General features: G+C 37.1%; 1 protein-coding gene across 10 annotated transcripts in view; it reads right to left on the bottom strand.

The window, feature by feature from the left end:
- Positions 1 to 20,583, bottom strand: part of LOC147022705 (uncharacterized) — a 204,790-nt gene that overhangs the window by 85,930 nt on the left and 98,277 nt on the right. For 8 of the 10 annotated variants that reach the window (XM_085887487.1, XM_085887492.1, XM_085887486.1 and 5 more), the window contains 2 exons: positions 13,479 to 13,655; positions 13,280 to 13,369 (listed from right to left, as the gene is read on the bottom strand). In XM_085887487.1, the coding sequence (XP_085743613.1) occupies positions 13,280 to 13,369; positions 13,479 to 13,655 (267 nt within the window). Of the gene's footprint in view, positions 1 to 13,279; positions 13,370 to 13,478; positions 13,656 to 19,616; positions 19,724 to 20,583 lie in introns of all 10 variants that reach the window. The other 2 variants (XM_085887496.1, XM_085887490.1) reach the window with 2 other exon arrangements.

Raw genomic sequence — 20,583 nt, 5'->3', positions numbered from 1 at the left:
AAATCTCATATGCTACGGGTGAGACTGTTATCGTTTTGTATCCACTTCCCGGATTATAACTAAACTTGTCATTTTTCTCGGTTATATTAAATAAGGTATTATAAGTTTCCATGGACAATAAAGATGCCTCATATTCTTTTGTTGTGTCAAGTTGTAGTGGGTATGGGAATGAAGATGTGTGGTCGCTTGTTGTGAAATTGAAACTAAGGATTGTGCTTCTCATCTTATTTAATATGAGATAAAATGTCTTTATATTGATATTTATTAATTATTTTCATGTTCATCAACTGGTCTAAAATGGCTGATGCTTCATTAAAACAATTGTTATTTCCAGCCTTCTTACTGCCTAACAACAATAACAGTCTATTAACTAATTGCGATGGGTCATTTGGAAGAAAACTAACACCTGAACCAAGGATACTTAAAGCCTGAATAATGTGTTTCTCCTTCTCATTCTTCCTAATTTTACCAGAAAGAATAACCTTATAATTTAGAGTGTTCAGCAGATCAATATATACTCTATCATCATTATTTTCCATATCCAATGGTTTATCAATATACTTTGATTCATCCCTCACAGTTGAACCTTGTCTTCCATCTTTTGTGAGAAGAAACATTAATCTTGGAGTTAGTTTAACAGGGGGTTGAGCAGAACCCAAGAACCTTAATTCATCATTAAATATCAATACCTTTTCTTGAACAAGATGAAATATTGCTGATTGTTCTGTTGAAATGAGCCCTGCTTTGGTTTTTGAATCTGCTGAATATTCATTGTTTTGAACAGCATTCACAATATAATCAGGGGGTTGATTAATCTCTTCCAGTTGTTGAAATAATTCTTCATCATGATATTCTAATTCTCCAATATGCTCTAATTCTTCCTCCGTCATTTGACTGAAATCTTTTAACATTTGAAGTTTTTTAGGAGTATATTCTACTGTGGGAACTGTAACTACTGTGGGATATTCTACTGTGGGAACTGTGTGAACTGTGGGAATGTGTGTGTGGGAAAGGTGTGTTATCATCCTCATACTTTACATTCATTTCTCTAATCAATCTTGTAAAGTAATTCATTTTTGGTGTAAATCTAAAAGAATTATTTTCCTCTTTATATTTTTGATTATCATTAATTAGAAGATAATCACAGAATATACATTGTTTATAGGCTTTTGACTCTGTGTTTAATCCCCGTCTTTCACACGCAGGACAATTCTCAAATTTGTCATAAGGAGAATCAGGAAAGTCTAGCATATTTATAAAGTAAAACTTTACTTAAACTGAAATTCATCTATACTTTCAGTTGTATATTACCATCGATATCGATATACTTTTTTCCATTATCAGATTCAACGACAACATTTTTTATATTAAAGGTAATTTTAAAATGATCGTTAATTACTATTGAACGAAATGTCATTTCACCTGATATATTAGCATCCTTTATTTCATCAGGATTTACATCTTTAGGGTTGTTGAAAAAAATACAAATTTCTCCTTGCATATTACAGATGGTCTTATCTTTTCTTTCTAAAGCTTCATCTATAAGGTTTTTGTTTTTTGATACTTTTTCTTGTTTCATTGCTTTTTCTAGTTTTGAATATATTACTAGAAGGAGAGGAGAAACTTTTGTTAGAGATACTTTAATTGATGTTCTACCAGGTATACTAAAAGCCCTTCCACTGAAGGAAATTGAAGAACTCATATTATTTACCATAATAGTTTTTATCCAATAGTTGTTATATTTATCTTTGTTCAATTTTACATCCTTGACATATTTCTCAGTATCTTTAACAAATGAAGAGATTGATTGAAACTTGTCTTTTGTGTCTTGAAACATTGTATTTATTAAGTGAAAAAGTTGGAGGATAAAATGGTTTTAAGCACAGATTCACCTGTAAAATAAACGAAATTTTCATCAAGAAAATTTTAGTTTAAGCAAAGATTTATTATATAAATATGGTGAATACAACATACTGCGATGTTTGTAATCACAAATATAAACATTATAGAAAACACCTCCGAACCAACAAACACACATTTAATCTGTTTCATCAAACATCTCCTCTTGAGTTGGAAAGAAAACATTGTGATATCTGTTCAAAGGATGTTTTGAAGAGTAGTTATAATAAACATCTTCAATCACAAAAACACAAGAAAAATGAGTTTGAAGTAAAGGGAGACTATTATATTGAAAACACTGATGGGGCATTTAAAGGGCATATAAAAATAAGGATTTTTCAATTTGGAGAACCCGGTCCATCATCAATAGCTGAATCAATTGAAATAGTGAAACCCGATGTTGAAAAATTTAGTAAAAAGACATTAAAAGAAATGAAAACTTTAAAGTTTTATATGGGAGTGAAAATGAATATGAAAAGACAAGATGAAGAACAAACTCCTTATATGAGAACAGATCTTCATTTTATAACATAATTTCAAGATTTTTTGAATAGTGGGGTTTATGAAGAACTATCAAGACAAGTGGAGGATGTTGATAATACAGTGGTAGGAAGTGGATTCAATATTTTAAAAATCATCTTTTTAGATATACACATTCTAAAATCAAACCCTCTTAAAGCTTCTTCTTATATTGAATTACCAAAAGAAATAAAACTAAAGAAGGCAGTTGTTAATATTAAGAACAATGATAATAAATGTTTTCTCTGGTCTGTTCTTGCTCACTTACATCCACCAAAATGTAATTCAGAAAGAGTAAAACAATATATGAAATATGAGAATACCTTGGACATTAAAGATTTTAAATTCCCAATGCCACTAACAGATATTCCTAAATTTGAGAAAAAGAATAATCTTTCTATTAATGTATATGGATTAACGGATACAAACAAAGTTCAAATATTAAAAATTTCAAACAACTATAAAAATGAAGAAACACACATTGATCTTTTATATTTTAGTGTTGGAAAGAATTCACATTGCACATACATCAATAATTTATCAAGATTAATCTCTTCTCAGGTATTCAGAACAGCAAACAAAATATATCCTTGTAAGCGATGTCTTAATTCATTTCATACAAAAGAACGATAAGAACAACATTCAAAATATTGTAGTAATCATAAATCAGCTGTAATTACAATGCCTAAACCTGGTGAAAAGATTTCTTTTGAAGATTATAATAAATCTATCATGCACCCATTTGTGATATACGCTGATTTTGAGTGTATCCTTAAAAAGATTAATACTGCTTCTCCTAATCCAAAAGAATAATATACAAATAAATATCAAAAACATATTCCTTGTGGTTTCTGTTATTTTATCTAATCATCTGTTGGAGAAAAGTATAACAAACTTGAACATTATCGTGGAAAAAAAGCTTCACAAGAGTTTGTAAAACGATTAGAAAAGGATTGTATAAGACTCACTAAATTAATGAAAGAAACAAATGAACCGATGAAATTAACCAAAGAAGAAAAATTAGAATTTAGAAAGAACAATATCTGTCATATTTGTGAGGGGGAAATTAAGGAGTCTAAAGTTAGGGATCATTGTCATCTTACTGGTAAATATAGAGGTCCCGCTCATTCCTGTTGTAATCTTAATTATAAATTACCTTCTTTTATTCCAGTCTTTCTTCACAACAGCACCAACTATGATACACATCTATTTATAAATGAACTTTCAAAAACACCAGGGAATATTTCTGCCATAACAAACACAAGTCAAAAGTATATTTCATTTACAAAAATGATATTCACAAAACCTATAACTCGTATTCGGTTTCTTGATTCTTACAAGTTTATGGGAACACCACTAGCCTACCTCGCATCAAATCTAAGCTCCACGGACTCTTTTCCAAATCTTAATTCATTCTTTCCAAAAGAGGAAATTCTCACTAAAGAGGAAATTCAGATTAAAGAGAGAATTCAAAGTAAAGAGGAAACTCTAATTAATGAAGAAATTCTAACTGAAGATGAATTTCTAATTATAAAGAAAATTCGAACAATGAATGAAATTCTAACTAAAGAGGAAATTCTGATTAAAGATGAAATTCTGTTTAAAGAAGGAATTCTTACGAGAGAGGAAATTCAAACAAGGAATGAAATTCAAAGTAAAGAGAAAATTCTTACAAGTAAGGGAATTTATCCTTATGATTATATGGATTCATTTATGAGATTTAAAGAAACACAACTTCCATCAAAAGAAAGTTTCTATAATAACCTTTATGAAGAAGAGATAAGTGACAAGGAATATAAACACGCACAAGAAATATGGAAAAAATTTAAGATAAAGAACCTTGGAGAATATCATGATTTATATCTAAAAACAGATGTTTTATTGTTAGCTGATGTGTTTGAAGCTTTTAGATCACTCTGTCATAATAAAAATTGTTATGGATTAGACCCTGCCCACTATTTCACAGCTCCTGGTTTAGCTTGGAGTGCAATGTTGAAAATGACAAAACAAGATATAGATTTAGTCAGTGATGTAGATATGCTTTTGATGATTGAGAAGTCTAAGAGAGGTGGAATATCACAAGTATGTTCAAAAAGATATGCTAAAGCAAATAATAAATATCTTCCAAATTATGAGAGTGAAAAAGATTATTTGATGTAATTATTTGATGTACTTTGATGCTAATAATTTGTATGGATGGGCAATGTCTCAATATCTGCCTTATGGTAAATTAGAGTGGGTGGAAGAAATGGATTATGAAAAGGCTTTGATGAATATTGTTATTTCTTCTCAAGAGAAATTGAATGACAAAGAAGAAGGTTATTATTTTGAAGTTGATTTGAAGTACCCGAGTGATCTTCATAATAAGCATAAAGACCTTCCTTTTGCATGTGAGAAAGAAACCCCAAAGAAAGAATGGTTCAGTGATTATCATAAAAGTTTTAATATTAAAGGTAAATCAACAGAAAAGTTATTAACAACATTCTATGATAAAGAGGGATATGTTTTGCATCAGAGAAGCTTAAAACAGTTTTTGAGAGAAGGATTGAGAGTAGCTAAAATTCATAGAGTTTTAAAATTTAAACAAAGTCCTTGGGTGAAAAAGTATATTCAATTCAATACAGATATGAGAGCAAATACAAAAGTAAAATTTGAAGGGGATTTTTATAAATTAATGAATAATGCTGTATTTGGAAAGACTATGGAAAATGTTAGAAACAGGCAAAACATTAGATTCGCAACATCTTGGAAAGAAGCTTCGAGATTGATAAATAAACCAAGTTTTGAGAGAGAAGAGGTTTTTTTCAGAGAACTTTTCTGCAATTCATATGAAAAAGGAAAGTATTGTAATGGATAAACCAATTTATATTGGAACAGCAGTTCTTGATTTATCAAAGATATTGATGTATGATTATTTGTATAATGACTTAAAGAAAGAGTATGGTGAAAATGTTTCATTGTTGTATATGGACACTGATAGTTTTATCCTAGATATAAAAACTGATGATGTTTATGAAGATATGAAGAAAAATATTGGAGTATATGATACAAGTAATTTCAGCAAGAAGAGTGAGTTATTTTCCAAAAAGAATGAAAAGGTTATTGGTAAGTTTAAGCATGAGTTGGGTGGAAAAGTACTGAGTGAGTTTATTGGATTGAGAGCAAAGGCATATGCTTATAAGTATGGTGATCAGATTGATAAGAGGTTAAAAGGAATAAAGAAATATGTAATAAAGAAATCAATAACTTTTAGAAATTATTATAATTGTTTGATGAATAAGAAAGAAGAATATAGGAAAATGAATACAATAAGAAGTTATAATCATAACATATATAGTGAAGAAGTAAATAAAAAGACATTAGCAGCCTTTGATGATAAGAGATTTATTTTAGATAATGGAATAGATTGTGTTCCATATGGATATTGTATGATAGAGTGAATAGAATAGATTGTGTTTTAACGATGGGAAGATGGGTTAGGGTTTTTTAAGGGCTACCGCCGCGTTTTTTCGCAATATATAAATGGTTAAACCAAGTATTAATCAAACTAAAGAGTGGAGAAAATCTCAGTCTTGGTATATAAATGGAAAACATAATGAATGTGAAAAATATCAACTAAGTCTTATTGAAAAAATAACTAAAACAAAGGTAAATAAAACAAATAAGCGAATCAATTTAAAAACTAGTAAGTTAGAGGATGTAAAGAAAAAAATGAATATCCTTGAATGGACTGAAAACTTTGATGGTTATCAATTGAACAATGAAAAAACAATTTACTATAATCTCAAAATGATATGTGGCTCAGGAGGTGGTCAAACAAGAGCATTAAGAGAAGTTTATCATTTCGTAATGGCACAAAAGGGGTATCTTAAAAAATATAAAGATTCAAATGTTTTGTTTGTCAATATTTTAGATGGGGATTATTGTGCAAAGAAAATTAAACTATTGAAGGAATTTGAGAATGAACAAATCTTTATAGGTTCAATGAGTGAGCTGATCAACCTCCAGGTTAAAAGGGGAGACAAATACATATACCTTGGGATAGCCTGGTTATATATATATATATATATATATATATATATATATATATATATATATATATATATATATATATATATATATATATATATATATATATATATATATATATATATATATATATATATATATATATATATATATATATATATATATACAAAGCCTGGTGTTGGCCTAGTGGTTAGGGTGGCGGCTTGGGATCCCAGTGTCCCGAGTTCGAATCCCGCTCAGCTGCTGAATTAACACCAGGGGGTTGACTCAGCCTGTCATCCTTCCGAGGTCGGCGAAATGAGTACCGGGACCAGTATACTGGTCCCGGTGTATGCCCCGGTTAGAATAGGTGTACCATATCCCTGTGTTGTAAGAGGCGTCCAGGAAGGGCATCCGACCATAAAACATTGCCTCACAAAAAGCCAAACCCCTGCACAGCAGGGAAAAACGGATAAAAGGGGGTTTATTTTTAGGGGAAAAAAAAAAGGGAATCGCTGAAAATCCCCCATTCATTTACATGGGGAAAAGTGAGCTAGAACCAGTATATTCACCCTACTGATGTTTATAAAGATATGAAGAAAAACATTGGAGTATATGATACAAGTAATTTTAGTAAGAAGAGTGAGTTATTTTCAAAAAAGAATGAAAAGGTTATTGGCAAGTTTAAGGATGAGTTGGGTGGAAAAGTAATGAGTGAGTTTATTGGATTGAGAGCAAAGGCAGATGCTTATAAGTATGGTGATCAGATTGATAAAAGGTTAAAGGGAATAAAGAAATATGTAATAAAGAAATCAATAACTTTTAGAAATTATTATAATTGTTTGATGAATAAGAAAGAAGAATAAAGGAAAATGAATACAATAAGAAGTTATAAACATAAGATATATAGTGAAGAAGTAAATAAGAAGGCATTAGGAGCCTTTGCTGATAAGAGATTTATTTTAGATAATGGAATAGATTGTGTTCCATATGGATATTGTATGATAGAGTGTATAAAATAGATTGTGTTCCATATGGGTATTGTATGATAGAGTGAATAGAATAGATTGTGTTCCATATGGACACAAGTTTTAACGATGGGAAGATGGGTTAGGGTTTTTAAGGGCTTCCGCCACGTTTTTCACAATATATAAATGGCCGAACCAAGTATTAATCAAACTAAAGAGTGGAGAAAATCTCAGTCTTGGTATATAAATGGAAAACATAATGAATGTGAAAAATATCAATACGTCTTATTGAAAAAATATCTAAAACAAAGGTAAATAAAACAAATATGCGAATCAATTAAAAAACCAATAAGTTAGAGGATGTAAAGAAAATAATAAATATGTTTGAATGGACTGAAAAATTTGATGGTTATCAATTGAACAATGGAAAAATAATTTACTACAATATCAAAATGATATGCAACTCAGGAGGTGGTCAGATGAGATCATTAAGAGAAGTTTATCATTTCGTAATGGCACAAAAGGGGTATCTTAAAAAATATAAAGATTCAAATGTTTTGTTTTTCAATATTTTAGATGGGGATTATTGTGCAAAGAAAATTAAACTATTGAAGGAATTTGAGAATGAACAAATGTTTATAGGTTCAATGAGTGAGCTAAACAATATGCATTGGTTATTTGATAAAGAGTGCCCCGAGGCTTAGACGTTTCAGATATTTCTTTAGAATCACCTTTAACAAATCTTTATCTTGTTGTATGGGTTATTTGATAAAGAGTGTCCCGGGGCTTAGACATTTCAGATATTTCTTTAGAATCACCTTTAACAAATCTTTATCTTGTTGTATGGGTTATTTGAATAGAGAGTGCCCCGAGGCTTCGACGTTTCAGATATTTCTTTAGAATCACCTTTAACAAATCTTTATCTTGTTGTATGGGCTATTTGAATAGAGAGCCCCTAGGTTAAAAGGGGAAATAAAAAAAATTACCGTTTTTACAGCCATTTTTCCCTGCTGTGCAGGGGTTTGGCTTTTTCTTGAGGCAATGATTTATGGCCGGATGCCCTTCCTGACGCCAACCCTGGTCGCCTCTTACGACACACAGGGATATGGTACACCTATTCTAACCGGGGCATACACCGGGACCAGTACAATGGCACTCATTTCACCGACCTCGGAAGGATGGCAGGCTGAGTCAACCCCCTAGTGTTAATTCAGCAGCCAACGGGGCTTGAACTCAGGACCCTGGGATCCCAAGCCGCCACCCTAACCACTAAGCCAACACCAGGCTCCAGGTTAAAAGGGGAGACAAATAAATATACCTTGGGCTAAAAAGGGGATTTATTTTTTTAGGGGAAAAAAAGAAAAATTTCATGGCTGAAAATCCCCCATTCATTTACATGGGGAAAAGTGAGCCAGAACCAGTATTCTTTCCCTACTAACATGAACCAAAAGCAATCGCTGAACACATGTACGTACCTACTGCTCACGTACAACCTCATGATCCCCTCGAGCCTGAACATCGAAAACAAAGTGTTATGTCCAGATATCATACTTAGGTACAAAAAAGAGAAGAAGGCATTGCTATTTGAGGTGTTAATGGCAGTGATTTTGGACTAAACGATGCAAGAATCAAGAAAATGACCAAATACCAAGGCCTCAAGAATGAAGTGGAAAGATCCTGGAAAATGAAGAATGCCAAAGTTGTTCCAGTGATAGTTGGGGCAATAGGAATTATGATGAAGAACCTCACAGAGATATTAAACATAGGGACAATAGCCCTGGGTGCTTAGGCCTAAGTCACATTTGCTCTACGCCGAGGATACGGCGGCTGTACGCCCTCTGAATTGAGAGAAAAGTGTGGCGGCCGCAGAGTTTCTGCGGTGGCCTCAGGGTGGCGCTACGCCGTTTGGCTATCTTTTGCAGGCCGCAGGGGTCGCTGTGGAATTATAACGCGGAGTTATAACTTTTTTCATTTCTACGTTCGCGGTAGCAATTCGACAAGCCGAAAAAAAAACCTGGTAAAAAAATAAAAATAAAAATTAACCCATTCGTTACCGTCCATCTGGCCGCACGTTCGCCTTAGGGCCCCCTTGCGGTCACCTTGCGGGCACGTTGAGGCTACCTTGCATCTGCCTTGAAAATTATATGGCCGTCGCAGGGCACCCTTCAGGTCACCGTGCGACATCAAATCAAAGACCGTACAGCAACCCCACGTTTTCTGTCTCCACAATTTCTAAATACGACGTGTGGCTCCCCGAAAAATAAAAACATATGTGACCGCTACATTGTGTGACCGTGGAAATACTGCGGCCGCCGTATAATTGTTAGTGGCCGTAGATTTTGGAGACCCCACGGCCGCTTTAGCAAATGTGACTAAGGCCTTACCTGGTAGCGGCTGGATAAGAAAATCAGGGAACTACTCTTAGGCATGCATAACCCACAAAATATGTAACTGGGAAGAAAGAAAATACTGTTAGATTTTTTTTTTATGCCATGAACAAACTTTGGTGCATCACGGGTGGTGAAGATAGTGGTCAAGTTTCATCAAAATTGTGTGTGGTTTCAGAAAAGAAAGCAAATACATGTTGTTGCGGACCTGGGGTCGGGGGCGAGAAGACCACAAGGGGGGAATCTACCTTGGGTTCCCAGCAGACTCTCCAGAATCGCAAGCCATCGCAAATGAATAACTTTGTGACGCAGCAGGTCGCGAATCGACTGTGAACGCAAATAGCTTGACCACGTGACTTAGGGGCCTCCGTCTGATACTGTTTACCTAAAAGTCATGGGGTTTAATTACCGGGGGACATGCCCTTGGTACGTCTAGTTCTCAAACCAGATCACCTTACCGGAGCAGATGCAGCCGAGCGTAACTTCCAAGTACATACTGGCTAGAAAATAGATTGTTGGGGAACAATGTCCCTGCTAAGCCATAATATGAACCATGCTGGACAAATGAAGGAAAAGACGAAAACGAAGCATATATTTACAATCACGTGACGAAAGTTATGCGGCACAGTATTTTGCGTTTAATCGTATGTACAGCAGAGGACGGCAAGGAATTTGTGGAGTGCGGCAAAAGGCAATCAATTTACAAAAGCAGACACAGAGCAGACTTATCCCGTTATCACCTCTGCAATCTTAACTTAAGCTACGACAGGCACCATCACATACACTCACATGCACACACACGCACACAAACCTGATAAAGATTAGATATAGTCGAGAAAGAAAGACATCAAATGAGGATAAATTGCCTCGCAATACCTGGTGCGATTGGCAGACAAACGCAACCCAGTATGCGTAGGGAAAGGTCGGAGGGAGGACTACTGGTGTCTAAGGTGTGGGAGTGGGAGGTGTCGTGTGGTGAAACATGGGGGGTGCAGTGTCATGCCAGAGGAAAATGGGATTGTGAGTCAGTAATGATGCTCTTTTGTGCGTCCAAAGGGGACGAGATGGAGGGGAGGAAATAGAGAGGAGAGAAGATGCGTGAGATGAAAGTTCCTTAAACGAGTTGTACATAGGTCTGTTAGTGTAGCATGTACCTCAGTGGGACGCTCCGTTTGAGTATTCCCACCTCAAGTGTTTGTGCGTTATCTCCAGTTTAATCACTCTGTCAGGGCTCGTGGCACCGTTCGCGCCACACTAGTCCTCAAGAAGAACGTCTCACAGTCGCACACCAACCATAAATGAAGAACCAGTGAAGGGTAGAGGCAACGAGGAGCACCCAATGCTGAGCTGAGAGGAGCAGATAAGAAGAGGGCGAAGCAGAGAGCGAGCAGCTCTGTGCTCCACCCTTTATAAGACCTGCATGAAGGGTGGGGTGACGACCCGAAAGCGATGTGCTGTGACCTGAATCCCACTTCTCTATTGGGCAACAGCAACCGTAGCCACGCCCTGCCAGGCTCCTGTGACTGGAAATGGTCTCATTTGCCCAAGCGGCTCAACACGGCCTGGAGCTCCTGACTCAACATAGGGTATGAGCCGGTACCGTGGCCCCAAACATCCTCTGAGTGCAGTCTGACTGCTGAAAAGTATGGCATACCCGCCACCCACGGGCCCCCTCTCATGAGCCAAAATGCACACCCGGGCCCCGTACTAAACTCCCGGATCGCCCTTCCCGTGACCGCTCCTCACCGCCCATCTTGCCATGTTCTGGTGACTGGATGAGGGTTATATCAATCCCGCGTGCTCATCCAGGACATCCCTGTCGAGATGTGGTCGAGCTATTAACATCCGTTGCTCGGCCCTGCTTTGCACGGTCGGAAGACAGTCTGAGTGTGCAGTACTCCTCCATATAGTGGCGAATTGTAGTGATGCAGAGGTACGAGTGGGTGCGGGAATATTTTTCCCATGTGAGGGAAGCATTTGCGGGTGAAGTAGTGAGGTTTTGGTTAACGAGGGGTGAGCAACTTGAGATGCCAGTTAGAAATTGACGCGATTATTTGAATGAAATAATGATCCGTGATGCGTGTGCTGTGCAGTATCGATTGTGCTTTTGTTAGTTGCAAGCTACGGGAGGCATCGTAGTGCGCTCATTCAATCACATTTTGCATGGCGTCTGTGCTTGTTTGCTTGATTTGAAACGTGGCTAAAAGGAAAGGGTTGGAATAGAAATCAGAATAGAAGATAGAGATATAGTCAATAGACCTAGCGATGACACCCATGCAACACACTTCATCCTGTTAACCCACTAGACATGAGTGGAAGGTCTAACTGCGCGAAGACGGGTGAAATAACTGCCTGGGAATCACTGTATGTTGGGTGCCATTGCTCTGGAGGCATGCGGCTTTGTAGAACCGCAACAATATTTTGGGGGGAACTCCTCATAGAAGACCATAGACCCCAATCTTTTTTAATGTCGTGAACAAACTTTAGTACATCTCGGGTGGTGAAGATAGTGGTCAAGTTTCATCAAAATTGTGTGTGGAGCTTCTGAGAAAAAAGCAAATGCATATTTTGGGGGGCAACCCTCCTCCCACAGTCGACCCTCCTCGACACCGATTTTTTTATAATGGTGTGAACAATCTTTGAAGGTGATGATCAAGTTTCATCGGAATTGTGTGTGTGTGCAATTTTTGAGAAGATATCAAATACCTCTTTTGGTGTGGGGGCAACCCCCCCCCTCCACCGTAAACTCCCTCCATAGACCCCCTCAGATCCCAGGTTTTTTTAATGCCATGAATAAAGTTTGGTACATCACGGGTGATGAAGGTGGTGGTAAAGTTTCATTGAAATTCGATGAGTCATTTCAGAGAAGACTTTGCAAGTATTTGTCGACAGAAGGATGGATGGATGGATGGGCGGATGGCCTGATGACACCCCTTCTCATAAGCTGCCTGGAAGGATGTTCGAGGTGAGTGAAAAACCCTCCCTGGTAATATGATGACAAACAAACAGTTGGAAGCTCTCTGGAGCTAAGTGACATCCTGAAGAGAGTTCTCGGCACAAAACTGTGAGAAAAAACCTTCATAGCTTGGTCCATGAATCATGACCCCTGAACAAAATGAAGGTCGATAATTTGAGCCCACTCTGGGAGGACACCATTCCACATTCTCTGGGAGGACACCATTCCACAATAAGAAAGCTGTGTATATATGTATACACACACATACACACACACACACACACACACACACACACACACACACACACACACACACACACACACACACACACACACACACACACGGATACTTTGAGACCTGGGGCAGGATCATTCAAAACCAAAAGCTTGTACAAGCAGCGACCTTGTGGTATAAATCATATTTATTCACTCATCCAAAATAAATGTACAAAATGCTTTAAAAACTGCAAACAAAAGTTATTTATACATTTCACACAGAGAAATAAAAAGTTCTTCATTCACTAATAGCAGGGTAACATTACCTTAGCCATGTAAAATGCTGCACCACCAGTCCCACAGCCTACGTCCAAAACCTTCTCTCCTGGCTGGAGATTCAGCAGGGACAGCATCTTCTGTGCACATAAAACAAACTCCAATTATGTAATTTCTTCAACACCCTCCTGAATTCTTTGTCAATAATTTCCCAACAGTAAAAAGATAAACGATAAAATTGTCCTTTACCAGAGAGGTACCAAGTCCTCCGGAACTTAGAAAACCTTGACCGAAGAGCCATTCACACTGTGATATTAACTTTCTTGAAAATCGTTCTGTTTCCAGAAACTCCTCCAAAGAACAGTTCTTCCCACTGCGAATCACTTTTTTCAGTAGCCAACAAAAATGAAGTGGATCCTCTTTGTGCTGCAAACAGGAAAATAAGTGAAAATGTTACTTGTGATATAATGTTGGTCTGTCGATATTGTGTGCAAGTAACCCTGGATAAGTCCTTGAGGACCTCTAGATGGAACTTCGATTCGATAATGCTGTCATTTTTAGCTTATCTGGAATTTACATTCCAGATAAGTTATTGTCATTGTGCACTGTCTGTCCATCCATCTACTTTTTCGCTGGGCTTTTTTTTCCAACCCGCTGGGCCAATCCAAGCTGAAATTTGGCAGCAACATTCCTCTCGTGACTGTTAACAGGTGTGGGGGTAAAAATTTATATTAATGTATTTTAAATTGTAACAAATGGAGTTTCAGAAATGTAACTTTTATGCTGCAAATTGAATTGGCTGTCATTTCTGGCCAAAAGACTTTTGCCCTAAATGATAAGAAATGTGTTGTTCTGGAGCAGAGTGACCGAGCTGATAAATTAACCTTTGCTTAGAAAATGTACGAAGTGGCTTTATGTCTAAAAGACATGTCTACAGTCTGGGTGAATATCCCCCAACCTCTCTCTCATGGAAGTATAAAATGTTTTGAAAGGCACATTTTCTTAGTACGAGCACGTGAGGAAGTATAGTTTCTCAGTGGCTCGTACTCCTTGGAACTGACCAAGTACCAAGTTAGAATAAAACTCTCTGATGTAATGTAGAAGTGAATTGAATCGGGTTGGTCTAACTGTTAACTAAAATAAGAATAAATGAAATAGAACCAAATAATATTGCAATCAAATGGGGATTCTTAAGTTCATTGTACAAAGGTGAGAAGTGTATGGTGTATAATTAGGAAATAAATTGTTTCACAAGGAAGGACTTGTGTGGACATCAGTTTTATCAGTGTCGATAGGGTTTTTTGTAGGGTTTTATAATCAAATCGGACAAACGTTAAACTCTGTCTGAAGTCAAATAGGATTCCACAATCGACCAGTTAGAATCCTTCAGGAGGACAACGATCACAACAAAGTGGGTTTAAAAAATCCACATCAGTTGGTGCCGTGACTCGGATTCGAACCGACGTTGGTGCGGTGCTCGTGAACGGAGGTGCTTAATCTGCCGGAGGCAGTGCCTGGAGGAACGACAAGTGCTTGAGCGAAGGTAAGGGAGAGCGCTCTCAGCAGGTAACGTATTTCGAACAAAGAAAAGTTCATTGTCAGATAATTTTATTGAGAGAAGGAAGAGGATCTGGCAGAGAGAGTCGGTTTTAAAGTAAACAATAAGTACTGTAGTTGTTTTAGAAAAGTGCTGGAGAAGAAGAGGAGTCAGATGACAAGAAGAGGCTCGTTGAGGAGCCAGATGTGTAATTAAATAGGCAGGATGAAGCGACATGCCACATGTTTGCATTGATACGGACCGGCTGTGAGAGAGACGCCGAGTACACGGCTGAGACGCCGAGATAGGGTTAAAATAGATAAACATTGTAAGTTACCTGTTTGTAAGAGTTTTAAGAGTTACTTTTTGTTCATTGAACTCACTGGAAGTTTGTTGGCAGTGAGGTTGTTATATTATATTGTGTGGAGGTTTTACAGATTTGTAAATGCAATGATTTGCACGAAACGTTTTGTAGAGTGCAAGAGATGATTAACCAGCTGATAGCATGGTGGGTGATTTGTTCCTGAGTAAAAAAAAAAAAATGAAACTTGTGCGATTCCAATATTCACTGCAATGAAACGTGTTCTGTTGGGATTTTGACGATATTTTAACTCGTGCTGAGTTGAGCTGTGGGTCTGTTTGAAATGGCATATTATACATTCTTGGCGTTGTATTTCCACGCGAAGGTCGCAAACTACACTGTGTGAGACCCCCTCCACTCGATCTGTGGGGGGGTGGACTCTCTTTTACACTGAGTCTTTGTTCGAGCCTTTGCTTTAGGTGTGAAATTCGATTCATATGCAGATTCAAGAGGATGAGATAGAAATGTGATTGGTATTTGTCACGTGATCACACGCGAGTCTATGAGATGCAATGCTGTCTAGTGTATGTGTTGAAGCCATGACAGAGTAATGCTAAACTGTGGGTTTTGCCTGTCAGAGTTTTTTTTCCTTTTTCTTCCCACTGGATGTGGAGAGAACTTCCTGTTCCTCGTTCCTTGGTGTTTGTGGCGCACCCTCTGGACTGAATCTGTTTAAAGTGAAGTCCATTTAGGAAAAAGTGTTGAAGTTTTATTTTACAACCATCGGGATTTTGAATAAATTGTGAAATAACAATTGTGAATGTGGATATACTGCATGTGATTTAAATGTAGAAACGTGATTTGGAATGATTTTAATGATTTGATGATGTTTAGCACGTGGGGCAATTCACAGATAATAGATGATTCCCTCGGATGGACGTTGAAATATTGTTTTATTCGTCTGCGAATGTTGAGGTTACCTGAACTTGTGCTGGGAAGGCAATGGCAAACAACCCAGTGTAACCATTTAATCGATTCAGTCAAGGTAAATTCATGATTTAATTGGATAGATGCTGAAGATTAAATTTTTCATTTATGGATTTTAAAAGGAAATATTTTGTTTTGACCAAAAAGTTGTTTAAGAGAGTTTGGATGTTTATTAGTCTGAAGTTTAAGATGCTTTTCCAAGACTGGGATAAAGATTGTGGAGGGTAAAGCTGCATGTTTAGACAGAGTGTTTGAGCTGCAATATAAATGATATTCGCCTGATAACAGATTTGACAAGTGATTTGACAATTTTTGAACAACTGTTTAAAATGATTTATTTGTTTTGATAAAAGAAAATGGATTCGTAATTGAGAAGGTCGGAGGAAGTGATAGATCGTTTGTGTATGTGAATTGGAAAAATGGCAGCATGTTTGCTGTTTTGGTGAGAGAGAAGTGGATAGATGGAGAAATGTCAGAGATTTAAAATGTCGATGGAAATAGCAAATGAGATGGATGTTTTGAGTATACGTACAACTGGGATTTCTGTATATTTTAGCATGTTGTTTTGGGAAATAACAAGGAAAGGGATTAAAATATTGATATGACATATAATGCAAGTTAAATGCTTCCATAACAATCTTTGTTAGTCTTGTAGTACCCATGTTAGTCTTGTACATGTGCCCATGACGTTTATTGATTGGTGTTTAATTGATGCTTTGTTTGTTTCGGAGTGTTGAAAGCAGTCTTTGAAGCAATGTACGATTTCATCTAAATGAACTTTGGAATGAAATTCCACACAAAGATTGGACGATGGGAGAACCCAGATTTGGGTGATTGAGCATTCAACACATGATTATGCCTCACCTTCCTGAGGAGATAAGATGGACCAATGTGGGAAAAGAAAGAAAAAACCCACTGAGGAGAAGGTTGAGCAAAGTCTTAACGTCGGCTTTGTGTGGTGCCTGCATGGAGGAATGTTCTCAGCCACACTCTCGATTGCCGCTCTGCAAATACATCGTGAACTTGCTGTGGTTGCTTCAATGTACGACAGGCCTGGAATTCCACACTGCGCTCCTTCAACCCAGTGTCTGGCCCAAACTTATACTTGCCCACATCTACCTTCTCCTCAGCTCAAGGAGTGCTTCGATTGTGTTTCCTGTTGGGTGCCGCTCTATCCACACCCTGACCTGTATATCTTCTGACTTCGGGTAGCATGTTTTCAATGTGTGACACATGCTGATGAACAGGCCATATATTAAATGGAAACTCACTCATTTTCTGATATGAGCACACGCTGCCATTGTTGATTGAACTTGAATAATGGAAATCTCTTCTCCTTCAGGAATGGGACATGGTAATCATGTGTAAGAAAAATTATTCAAATTTTCCTTAAAAAAAAAAACGGGGGACTGTGGTGGAAAAATTTATGTTAATGTATTTTAAATTGTAACAAATGGAGTTTCAGAAATGTAACTTTTATGCTGCAAATTGAATTGGCTGTCATTTCTGGCCAAAAGACTTTTGCCCTAAATGATAAGAAATGTGTTGTTCTGGAGCAGAGTGACCGAGCTGATAAATGAACCTTTGCTTAGAAAATGTACGAAGTGGCTTTATGTCTAAAAGACACGTCTACAGTCTGGGTGAATATCCCCCAACCTCTCTCTCATGGAAGTATAAAATGTTTTGAAAGGCACATTTTCTTAGTACGAGCACGTGAGGAAGTATAGTTTCTCAGTGGCTCGTACTCCTTGGAACTGACCAAGTACCAAGTTAGAATAAAACTCTCTGATGTAATGTAGAAGTGAATTGAATCGGGTTGGTCGAACTGTTAACTAAAATAAGAATAAATGAAATAGAACCAAATAATATTGCAATCAAATGGGGATTCTTAAGTTCATTGTACAAAGGTGAGAAGTGTATGGTGTATAATTAGGAAATAAATTGTTTCCCAAGGAAGGACTTGTGTGGACATCAGTTTTATCAGTGTCGATAGGGTTTTTTGTAGGGTTTTATAATCAAATCGGACAAACGTTAAACTCTGTCTGAAGTCAAATAGGATTCCACAATCGACCAGTTAGAATCCTTCAGGAGGACAACGATCACAACAAAGTGGGTTTAAAAAATCCACATCACAGGAATTGCAAAGCTTGTTCCTGTCACATGACTTAAAGTAGGTCAAAATGGCCGACTTAGTAAATTTCTTCAAAAATATTCTTCTCCAGACCCACCATTTAGAATGTCACCAAATTTTGGTTGCAACATTAGGCCAGGGTTGGGATGTGAAATTGCGGCAGGCATGCCAATCACATGACCGGAGGTGTGTTAAAATGGCTGACTGAGTAAATTCGTTCAAAAATCTTCTTCTGCAGACCCACCAGTCAGAATGCTACCAAGTTTCGGTTTTCAACATTAGGATAGGGTCCTGATGTTAAATTGCAGAGTCCATGCTGATCACATGACCATAAGTGTGTCAAAATGGCAGTCACGCAAATTCTTTCCAATATCTTCTTCTTCAGACCCACCAATCAGAATGCCACCAAATCTGGGTTGCAACATTTGGCTCGGGTAGGGATGTCAATTATATTGTGGAAGTCAATGGGATCACGTGAACGGAGGTGTGTCAAAATGGCTGACTAAGTAAATTCCTTCAAAAATCTTCTTCTGCAGACACACCAGTAAGAATACTACCAAATTTGGGTCACAAAATTAGGCCAGGGCCCAGATAAGCTACAGGTCCAGTGATCCTATTTTCATATTTTTACATTATTCTCAGTCTCAGGGAAGAGCAACAATATAAATCCTGCGCAGTAAAAATAAATTAATAGAGATTGGGGTGTTTCAACACAAATTAGAAAAAAGGGGTGAATTGGAAATTCTAAAATATGGGAGATAAACACACCACTTGGCATCAATGTCACATTGATTCAGATTTGGCAACAACCGGGACAATCTTTAAATAACCTCAGATAAACCGACGAGTTAATTCAAAGTTTATGTTTGTAATTTGGGGACTTTTAAACAGCACTCACATTGAGGGTGAACAAAAAAGAAGATGAATGTTGATTACATGAATAGCTCCCTCAGTAATTTAATCACATAACATCAAATTTAAAAAGAACAATATTTAGCTGAAAAGCGTTCCTGCGGTTGGTTTAACAGGGTTCAGTGGACCTTTGCCTGAAAGGTATTTTGATCGATTTGAATGGACCTTTGACCGAATGTTGCTGTTCAATAATTTAACTTTGATTGTACAGCAACAATGTGCTGGCACAATGCCAAAAAGATACGAACAATGAGCTGTCTAACCTGGGTTTGAATCTCGGCCCAGCTGAAAACTGCCATCCTGGTGTTTTACAGGGAGGGTGATTTATCACTGAGTGTGCCGTCCCTCAGATGGATGTTAGAACTTGGCGTCCAGTCTGCCAGTATTAGTTTGTGGACGTTAAAGATCCCATGGTGTCATTCATAAAGAGTAAGCAAGCTACCAGCAGCACGACTAACAATTTACAAATTCATGCCCCAAAGAATGCTCGAAAAGCAATGGCAAACGACCAAGAATAACCTTGCCAAGAAGCTGTTTCAGCATCATCGACGCTCTGGAAGAGTATGGTACATCAGGATCAGCAATATATCTTTCCATGGTAGTGTGTAGCATCTGAGCACAACTCTCTGTGAAGAGCACAACTCTCTGAGCACATTTGGGGCTATTAATGCTTGTGTATATATATATATATATATATATATATATATATATATATATATATATATATATATATATATATATATATATATATATATATATTTAAACAGTGTTTGTTCAGATTTACTTAAGCCAAGCAGTCCCCACTGATTTGTGATCCATTTTCCACAGTCCGTTTCATCTCTACACGACAACAAAATAGATAATTTGTCCCCGTTGGACTTTGTCCGAAACGGACGCTTCTGGATTTGGTCTTGATTTTCGCATGAATTAATGCGGGCATGCGAGGGTCCGCAACCACATCTCGGACATGCATGGACTGATTTTATTCGTATTTCGCACGGACAACACATGATGGCAAACATATGCACATGATTTTGCTTCAACATCAGATCCAAGATAGCCGACTTGCAGACATTTTAGTTGTAAAAATAACCCCGATATTGAACACGTCCTCAACCATTTCTCAGACATGCTTTTACCAATGTTGTTCAAACTTGGCACGCAGATAACGAATTATGGCTTTCAAATGAATGTTATTTTTTTTTAGAAATCAGATCCAAGATGACCGACATGTGGCAATTTTGTTCCATAAATGTGTCCCCAACCATTTCTCATACCTACATGGTCTGATTTTGTTCAAACTTGGCACAAGCTCAGTACATGATGGAATATGTGTCACGCACTGTATTTTGCGATGTGATCAAATATGGCCGAGTGATAGACTGGCAGCCATTTTGGTTGTACATAAATATGGGCTAGTCCTTTAACTCCATAAAGCAAAATGATAAAACAATGGGGGCTGTGATATCTTATGTCTTTTTTACTT

The sequence above is a fragment of the Eptatretus burgeri genome, chromosome 7 (assembly GCF_056783735.1).
Source record: "Eptatretus burgeri isolate ZD-2024b chromosome 7, Ebu_testis_v1, whole genome shotgun sequence".
Classification (NCBI taxonomy): Eukaryota; Metazoa; Chordata; class Myxini; order Myxiniformes; family Myxinidae; genus Eptatretus; species Eptatretus burgeri.
Note: the sequence above shows the minus strand (reverse complement) of the source record. Positions and strands in the feature narration are given on the sequence as shown.